Source organism: Sceloporus undulatus, chromosome 4 (assembly GCF_019175285.1).
Source record: "Sceloporus undulatus isolate JIND9_A2432 ecotype Alabama chromosome 4, SceUnd_v1.1, whole genome shotgun sequence".
NCBI classification, from domain to species: Eukaryota; Metazoa; Chordata; class Lepidosauria; order Squamata; family Phrynosomatidae; genus Sceloporus; species Sceloporus undulatus.
In genome coordinates, this window is record NC_056525.1 from 215,315,237 (window position 1) to 215,325,251 (window position 10,015).

General features: G+C 37.9%; 1 protein-coding gene across 2 annotated transcripts in view; it reads right to left on the reverse strand.

Moving 5' to 3' along the window:
- MMP16 (matrix metallopeptidase 16) overlaps positions 1-10,015 on the reverse strand; it is a 234,325-nt gene that overhangs the window by 56,332 nt on the left and 167,978 nt on the right. For both annotated transcript variants that reach the window (XM_042465288.1, XM_042465287.1), the window contains 2 exons: positions 6,573-6,734; positions 2,453-2,667 (listed from right to left, as the gene is read on the reverse strand). In XM_042465288.1, coding sequence (XP_042321222.1) covers positions 2,453-2,667; positions 6,573-6,734 — 377 coding nt within the window. The remainder of the gene's footprint in view (positions 1-2,452; positions 2,668-6,572; positions 6,735-10,015) is intronic.

A 10,015-nucleotide genomic window follows, 5' to 3' on the forward strand; every position in this document is an offset into this window, starting at 1 on the left:
CCTTAAGTATTAACCACAATCACAGTGATTGTCGCTCAAAGAATAATTTAAAAAACAACAAAACAAATACATCTTACATAGGACACACACACACACCCCAGTAACAGACCAGAGAACAATGTAAATGGGGACTGAGGACAAGTTGTCCAAAGCATTTGTCCATAGACGAAAGGACCAATACTAGTTTTGCTTGGCTGTTGACTATGACTAATATCCTGCTGGTTTATGCCACTAGCATTTGTCTTTGATTCACAACAATGGCAGATAGGATGTACTGGCTGTGGGCAGTCTACTTTTCTAATGGTTTACGTTCTCTATGGTCACAATTTGGGTAGGCATTCCCAAATTGACCTCCTCGGAATGTTCACTCTCCAGTTGGGAATTGTCATTTTTAATGGTATTTTAAGGTGGGAGAGAGATAGGGAATTGGATTTTATATGTTTTCCTATGCTTTTATTTGTGGTTTGTTGTGTTGTATTTTTATTGTTCTTATGTTTGTTGTTACCCGCCTCAATCCAATACAGGGAGAGGCGGGATAGAAATAAATAAATAAATAAATTATTATTATTATTATTATTATTATTATTATTATTATTATTATTCCCTCAAACCTTTTCCTCCTGCTGCCACCAACTGTGCTGGGGTAGTTACTCCAGCATATCACAACAAAAGGATTCCAGACTCATGGAAACATTATCTGTGTGATTGCTGAAACTCATGATAGGGAAAGTTAAATATCATCAATGCAACACTGCAGAAAATTATGGAGAAGTAGCAACCACATTTCAAAGTGAATGTCTGAACACTGAGAGCAGAACAGAGCCAGTGTGATGTAGTGGCTTGAGCACTGGACTGTGGAGATTATCACAAGAGGGGATAGGGACACGATTGCTCCGCCATCCTTATCCCATCCATGACCTGAATGAAAGTGATTGTGCAAATCGCTTTCACACTGCAGCCAGCTGAAAAGCGCTTTCAACCATCAGCTGAAAGGGCTATCAGCCATCATGGTATTAACGGGTTCTTCCTGCAAATGGTGGCTGAAAGTGCTTTTTGGCTGGTTACAGTGTGAAAATGATGTGTGTGATCACTCTCACTTGCACTTCCCTGCTGGGTCAAATGTAGGTCATGTGTGAAAGTCCTTCCCTCAACTGGGCAGGAAGGACGGGATAGGGACAAGACAATGATGTCCCATCCCTCATGTGATAAACTTTTATGACTCTGGAGAACAGGGTGGAAATTCCTGCTCAGCCATGCAAACTCACTGGGTGACCTTGGGCAAGTGACATTCCTTCAGCCTTAGAGGATGGCAAAGGCAAACCCCTTCTTCTGAACCAATTTTGTCACGACAAAACAAAACAAAACACACTTGTGATAGGTCACCTTAGGGTCGCCGTACACAGAAAACAACATGAAGGCACACAATAGCAACAAGAGAGAAGATGAATATCTACCTTTACTTTGAATATTTTTGTTATGGGATCATTTTCAGAGCAGGATTTTCATTATTTTTTTACAGAGTACCTCAATTTTCTCACCAAGAAAACATTTAATGAAAGGGAAATAGAGAAGATCTTCCCATTACTCTGACATAAAAACTATCAATTACATAAGAAAGTGCAGAAACATATATGCAGTGAATAATTATTATTGTCCAGAGGAGGGTGACCAAAATGATGAAGAGTCTGGACATAGCAGTATCTCAGAACATTAAGGACCTGAACTAAGACCTTGTTATCTTGCATTCTGAAAACTCTGTAAAATAATGTGCCTGGTTACTATTACTGTATGTTCCAATATATAGATTTGTTTTGATTCTTTGGCTTTCAGCACTTTGTGAGGCTCCTCCGCATAAGGAAGTATTCTACTCCACAGAAAGTGTATTGTGGGGATGTCTATTCAAATAAAATAGCAACTGAAACCAAGCAAACAGCAGCAACAACAAAAGTCCCCAACACCTGCAAAAGGTCTCTGATAACACAGGCCTCCACAAAAAAGTATCAAGGCAACCACTGCATGATGACAAATACCCTATATAAAAGGACTGATCTAATTATAAAGTTAAATTACAGGGTCCTTATAAAGAAAACACAATAATAGGAATGAGCCTGGAAGTGGCTAAGTTCCCAACAAAATCATCCCTATTAGCTTCTATTCATGACTTGAATTATGCCTTTTTATCTCTGCATAACATTCAGCATTTACTTACCGTTAAATTTCTGAAGCACTGCAACTTTCTGCTGACATTAATTCATCTCCCTAAAATAGAAGATTCCAGCCTTTCCTCTGTTAGATATTTAATCTATTCAGATTATTATTTGTTAGTTTCTTTATTGAACTTTAAATCAGCAAGAAAGCTCAGAAGTGGAGGTGTGATTATTGAGAGCTGGTTTTTGAGAAAAAAAACAGAGATGTTGTCACTTGATCTAACAATGAAAAAGGGATCTTCTACCTTGAAAACAAACATTTCCCGGCGAAGAATGGCTAGTGTGTTAAAATTTCCATCGCAGATGTTGGGTTTGGCTCCAGGATAGGAAGGCTTGTCTCCTGTGGGTGGCCGGGGTGGTTTAGGCCTGTCATTCTTCCGTGGATCTACTGGGGGGACTGAACGATGGGGGGGCACTGTTGGCAGAGGTTTTGTGGGCGGTGAGATTTTGTCAGGTGGACCTGTTGCAGGGAAAAAAACCATAACAGCATGTTAATCTATAGGGACCGTGTAGTATTCAGTTTATGTGGCTGTAATTCAAAATAAGTAAGAGCATCAACAGAAAAATATGTAAAATGAACAATTTTGTATTGACAGGATGGTAGATTAAATGAACTAGCAGCTACCTGTGGCCCCTAAATATTTTGAGGGTATTTGAGTTCCAACATCTTTATTTCCAGTCACATCAATTAACGGAGATAGAGATGTTTAAACTTTAATCTATGGTTAAAGCTTAACTTAATTAATCACACTGAGTAGTTGATTAAAGCTTACAGCTCTACAACATTTTCTGTCTTTTCTGCTCTCTGTTTAAAATAATTGCTGGATGTCTTGGTTATAGAGATAAGTTTTAATCCACTGTGCATAAATGCCCAATGCCAACACATTTCCTTCCTTACCTAAATTGGGAAACTGATAAATTGGAATTAGTTGCTAGCTTCAAGGCCTGGGAGCTCAGAGTGGATTAATTAGGTCCAATTAAGTTCATACAATTTGGCTGAGGCTGAATGTGCAGAATATGAGATACTGAATTTTTGCTATTTAGATATGTTGTAAGTTACCAGTCACTCTGGACCTTGGATACTTTACTATGAAAAGGAGCCAAGCTATCCCTATGACTGCCACTGCCATTCCTGAGATCATTTTAAGAAGTGTAATTAACTGCATAAAGAATATTATAAGAAAAGAATATGACAAAGCAATCCAGAAAAGAGAATGGAAGTGATGAATGATACTATGAATTTACAGGCGAGACTATTTTTGTTACACTAAAACTATGTATTATGTACAAACTATGTAATCTACAGATAAGGGTTTAGATTATGAATGGTATATATACATGTTAAGTTTAACATAACCATAGCAACACAAACTTTATATACCTTATGGATTTCGTAGACATGTGCACACATAAACAGTAAAACAGACACACACCTAAATACAGTTAAAGTAAGAGAAAGGAAAAAAAATAGCATGTTGAGTAGAAAGCTACACTAGGACTCTTCTTGATATCTAGATATCTATGCACAAGGAATGTTCTGGTATGGCACAAGCCTAAAAAATGAAAAACTAATAACTAGCTCTCACTTGCAATTTAACTAACTAGGAAATGTTGATGAACTGAATATTTATCTACGAATAATTTTGTCCAATAATTTTATTAAGTTATCACTTTAATCTACAATTTTTAAAAATGTGAGCCAACAATTTTTCAAATGTGAGCCAACAAAATATGCTCATATTTTGAGATCCATCTTGTGTTCTTATTCTCCAGTCCTCCCACTGCATCCACCAGTGAAGTGGGCCACACTGGGCCCACGATGGTGAATAAACGCAGCTGGGCCAGGGCCGGATCCTTACCACTCTGCATGTCCAGCCAATGGGAGGTCCTCCTCTCTGTCCAACCCACACTAGATACATCTGGTGGGAACATGGGAGAGGGCCTGCTCAGTGAGTGACCCCGGGCTCTGTAACATCCTGCCCAGAGAGGTTCGACTAGCACCCTCTCCATTCTGTTTCTTAAAACAGGTGAAGACTTTTCTGTTTTGACAGGCCTTTGAAGACGGATTGTTTATGCAGGATGGACCTTGTATAATGTGCTGGATTTTCTATTTTTTTTTCAGTTGTTGTCTGTTGTTGTTGTCCTGCTGTTTGTTTTAATTATTATTATGGGACATGTTTTTAACTAGTTTTAATTTTTTAAATATAGTATATTGCAAGCTGCCTTGAGTCTCAAAGAAATAATAATAGTAATAAATAATAATAATAATAATAATAATAATAGATATTAAGGGAAATTCAGTGACATTTCTTCACTTGATCAATATTCCAGCTAAATATTAAATCTCAGCACATTTTTGATTCTATCACTGACAGAAAAGGAAGTCTGTTGCAGCAGCAACTACTATCTGCTTGGAAAATGCTAAATCCAAAATTTTCACATGCTGTTTGCTAGTGAGGTCATGCCTAACTCCCCAAGGGCAATAAAACTCTTCAAAGTCTAGCTTACAGCTGCTAGAAACTGGTATTTAGAATAATGGCAAAATAACCTTGTCTAGCCCTTCTGTCTAGACTACCAACTTATGAGGTCATGAGAAACACCTCCATCTTCCTAACCACATAGGAGTAACCCAACTGTTTAATTTCCTCTGTGGAGCAGGCTGGATGTGACAGCAATTGCAATTGGCAATACAGCTGTTTCTACCTTACTGCTACCATATTATCAGGAATCAGCACCTCTGATTTCTCACACCTAGTTCATCAGTCTTATCAACAAATATAAAACCTGTTCTTGGGAAACTGGAAATCCTTATCCAAACAACTATAACCTAAACATACACAAATGCCAGGATAAAAGGAAGAAACAAAAGGAATGAGAAGAATTAGGGAATGGTGAATATTAACGTCCAAATAAGTTTGTTTAAAGTTACAATTAAATGAGGGGTTTAGACCTTGTTTAAATCAAACTTTAAAATAGAAGTCAGTGATAGATCAAAGCACAGAAATAAAAGATATAAGAAAATAAGGCAAATTTTAAAAAGGACAGGACAAATCTTAGATCATTTAAGATCATCTTGGTATATGAAGTACAAAAAAGAAATGAATTACTATCCCCCACCAATATTTGTTTGCTTAAACTTACTTCCACAGTGAGAATTACCTTTATAGCTACATGTAGAAAATTTATGATCCTTTGGGCAAAATCCATGTGCTTTGATGATCAAAGGGGGTTGGAAGCTATCTTAGAACTGGTATGAGTTCAGAATTAATATTGCTTTTCATTTTTTAAAAGTCATTTTTACATCTCAAGATAGCAGCATGATTTAAAAATCAAAATCAAAGTTTGTATGCTAGTATAGTACAAACATACTGTCAGTACGCTGTGCTATGTTGACACATTACATGAATAACCATGTAGCAAGAACCATTATTAATATGAATTATTAATATTAATATTATTTAAGCTGCCTTGAGTCAGGTTTGGGACTCAAGGAAGCTTATAACAGATAAAAGAATTAAAAATTCACAAAATGTAGACGTTAGAAAGTGATTAGAATAAAAAAAATTTAAACCAGTGAAAAATATCAACTATTCAAAAACATGGCACCACAAGAAAAATAATAAATAAATAAGCACATAATACAATCCCCATCCTACCTAAACAATCATTCCTCAAATGTCTGTTGACACAGAAACCGATTGGCAGAAAGAGAGTAGGTAGGGTGCATATAAGGGTATTGGAACAGACAGAGTCCTGCCCAGCAGATGTTAAGACATGGGAAGTCTCATAATGGAAAATATAGTCCTTAGGGTACCCTGGGCCTGAGTCATATAAGGCTTTATAGGTCAAAGCCAGCCCTTTGAATTGTGGCTGGAATATGGACAAACAGGGAAAACACAGCTGCTCACAAACCTTTGATGCAAGTGATGGAGGCACTTTTGCAAATGTGTTCTGGATACCGTTCTTCCATTGGGATCAATAATTGCAACCAGCAGTGCAGAGGGACTTACACTAGTATAAATACACAATAGGATTCCAACCTAAGTCTTTCCCTTCACTTTCCATACTCCTGTATGGATTTTGTAATATCATGCATGAAGATGATGATTTGCATTTGCACATAATTATTTTCTCTGTCATATAGACAGTACAAACTCCCACTGATTCAAAGTTGATAGCTGGATTTATTTCAGACACATGTGCTTGTCCCCAACCTTTAAACATGTTCTAATCTGGAGGTTATGTGCTGGTTCACTACCCCATTAATATAAATGAAGGGAAGAGATTTGTATGCATGAAATGGGCTAACATTAACAGAATGTACAGTTTCAATATGTAGGCAGACAAACATAGTAAAGACCATACCATATATCTTTTGGATTCCCTGTAAATCATCATTAGGTAGTTTGAAGTTGTCTGTTTCCATGTACTGGTAAAATGGAGCCATGATGGCAGTAGGATCATTGGAATGCTCCAAGCCTAGTGCATGTCCCAGTTCATGAACTGCAACTAGAAACAAATCATTTCCTGGAAGAAAAGAAAAATATGCTATTATTGTTGTTGTTAGTTATTTGAGACAATTGACTTCAAATTAACATTTGCTAATATTTCTGTGCTTACTTATGTATAATGTGTACTATGATCGATTTCTCTGGGGTGCTCCATTCCCCACTGTGATACATCAAAACATTAGAAGAACCATAGGGTTCTTGTCTTCCTCCTTCCTGTCATGATGGGACACAGAATTTATTATCTAAGGTTATCTTAATCTAGCTACAAGCCTGATCATGGAATGAAGAAGGCTTTGGTCACCTTTTAAGATATGCAAGAGAAGAGGAGTTTGTCTTTATTAGCTTTGCTGGACTTCTTGATAGCTTTCAATACCATTTATCATGATACAGTCTGCATTTATGGGTTCCGCTTTTGCAGATTTGATTATTCACAGATTATTTGCTGACCCCTCTACTGCTGCCCTATGCCATTTTTAATAGGAAACGGAAGCCTCATAAGACTGAGAGGTTCTGAATGAGGCTTATAAGTCACTATTAAAAAGGTGTGAGGAAGCAGTGGAGACACAGCAAGCCCTGCCAGCTGCCCAGTTCTGCATTGCGAAGGAATCCCGACTATTGAAAGCATCCATAGTGGGTTGAATCTCGAGATCATACTGTTTGTGTGTATTAAATGGTTTTTTTGGGGAGGGGGATTATGTGTAATTTTTCCACTTTTGTGGGGATCCAACCCCTCCCAACCCTAGCAAACATGGAGCGCTGTCTGTATATATGGGCTGCATCTCTGAGAAGAGTCTTGGGTGGACTTTTTTTTAGTTTCTGTGGTTGTTTCTGGGTGAATTAGATTAGAGGTTGGTGCCACTGTTTGCCACTATGGTCATTAGTCTGTGACTAATGGGTTGTGTCTTGTTTCCCATGCCTGTTAAGACATACATGAAACTATTGAAAGAGGATGTTTGGATTTTGGGGTCCCAACTCCATTTCTCTTTTTCACAAAAAACCCTGTTTTAATTTTTTAAATTAAAAACATTGTTTTAGTTTGAACCAGGGCTTATTTGTTTATTCAATGGGTTTATATCCTGCCTTTGTTCCAAAAATGGGGTTTGTGTCAGTAATGAACTGATGGAGTAGGAACAAAGCTAAGTTCAAACTGCCATCAGTGATGCACACTACTTCCATGTGGTTTTCTATCCCTTTAGGAAAAAAATGTCAAGCTTACAAATAATTTAATTCACTTTACTACTCAAGTGCAAAGATAATAGCAACATCCCAAATTCTTTTTTAAAAGTCTGCAAGAAGAAGTCTAGCTATTTTTCCCAATACAAAGCCATGTATTTTTTGTCACACTAAAAAGATTAATATTACAATTGCTAAAAAGCAAAAAAGAAAAGAGGGTATTGTGATAACTGTCATACAGTGTTTTTTAACACTAAATGGTTATCTTAAAAAAATAAATCAATCCTTATGTAAGTTGATGTATTTTCCTAAAAAATAAATAAAAATACGTAACATCTCAGAAGTACTTTTGAAAATCTAATGAGGACACATTATCTTGTGAAGTTTTAACACCATCCTCCCAGTCAAACATTGTATTAAAGATGAGGAACAAGATGTCATCTTTTCATGACACAGGTTTAATGACTATGTTTGACAATATATTTTTTTTAATGATGTTTTCAAGCTACTGAATGGCTGAAGTTGTAGGGTGTTTTTTATTTTTCAACTCTGTTTTTCTCTTATGAAACATTCTCTCAGAGCACCATTTAATCTAACAGAGTTCAAGGTCATCCTTCCAAGTTATAGCATATGGGTATAGACTAAATTGATTGAGTGTTCACAATGATGAGGAAGTCAGTCAAGGGGAATTTCAATAGAAATTGAATTGACATGTCCTTGCTTGGGAGTTTAGTTGGTCTATTTCCTCCTGGAACATTGTCTCAGAGCTATTTCATTGTCTAAATGAATCTACACAGCAGGCTGATATGCAAGATAAATTTATTCTACTGTACTACAGTATTGCTTGCTTGCTTGCAAAACCCTGTGCAGTCTCCAAATATTTTTTTCAGTGAATATGGTGCAACAATAGGCAACATCTTAGTCTGATGTTAATCACTATTCACATAAAATAGGGAGGTCATTGCAACCTCTCCTCAAAACTGATAAATTATGACCACATCAAATTATGGTCTACATCCAATTACTATTGTAAACCAACTGATTAGTAAAATGATACTTATGTAAGTTTCACTGATTTAATGAGACTACTCAGGTTGGAAATAGCGATGGGATCTGGGCCTATGAGCAGAACAACAAACTATGGTTTTGTTCTGTGCTTTGTACAGCATGCGGGTCTAGTTATAGATGCTTCCTCCTCTCTGGTTTGTTTCTCTCCCAGTCCACCAGATGAAACAATCTAAGGTTGATTTTTCACTTGTTTCTCTAATTAGTTGAGGAAAGGAGAATTTACTGTATCTGAGTCTGGGTAACACACTAAACCAGTGATTCCCAAAGTGGGCAGTAGACCCCCCTCAGTGGAAAGGTCCAGGAAGGCAGTGAGAGGGAAAGGGGGCAGCAGGAGGGCGGTGAGGGAAAGAGGGTAGCAGGTCAAAGTATTCAGTCAAAGTATTGGTGTGCAAGAATGACAAGGGGAACCAGCAACCTTTAGGACCATGATGGGGAGGAGGGTTGCATGAAACGTCTTCTCTGGATCCCTTAAAATTACAAAACAGCCTCACTGATGATTTCATGTGGGTGTCTCCTGCTCTTTGCCTGCCCACACAAGCTCACTCCCTTAGCTGCATCTTTTGCTGTTAGTTGTGGTGGCAGCTGGGAAACTCTTGCAAGGCTTGGATGCAGGTTATCGTTTCTGTGGCTCAAAGTGGCATCATTTTGGGACAGACTGTTAGAGTACACGGCAATGGGTGAGATGTGGTGGCAAAAAGAAACTTTCAAATTTGGGACCCTGCTTAAGCTTTGCTGGGACTTAGCTGGCAGGTTGCAGCTGCTCTGCTGTTCCTTCCCCCCCCCCCCCCAAATAGGACAGGCTGAGAGAAGAGATAACAGAAGAAATTGTGTTTGCATATATGGGAGGGGGGGCAATTGAAGCTATGTTTGGAAGATATGTCTCTGGCACAGAAGAGGGAGGAGCATCTGGGGTTGATTCTTGGAAAGAATCCTTCACCTTGGAGTGGCTTCTGTATTCAAAATCTCTTCCTTTCCCCATCCATGCCAATCTCCAGTCCACAGCATGTGGTCTCTGTAAACCACACACACACACACACACACACACACACACACACA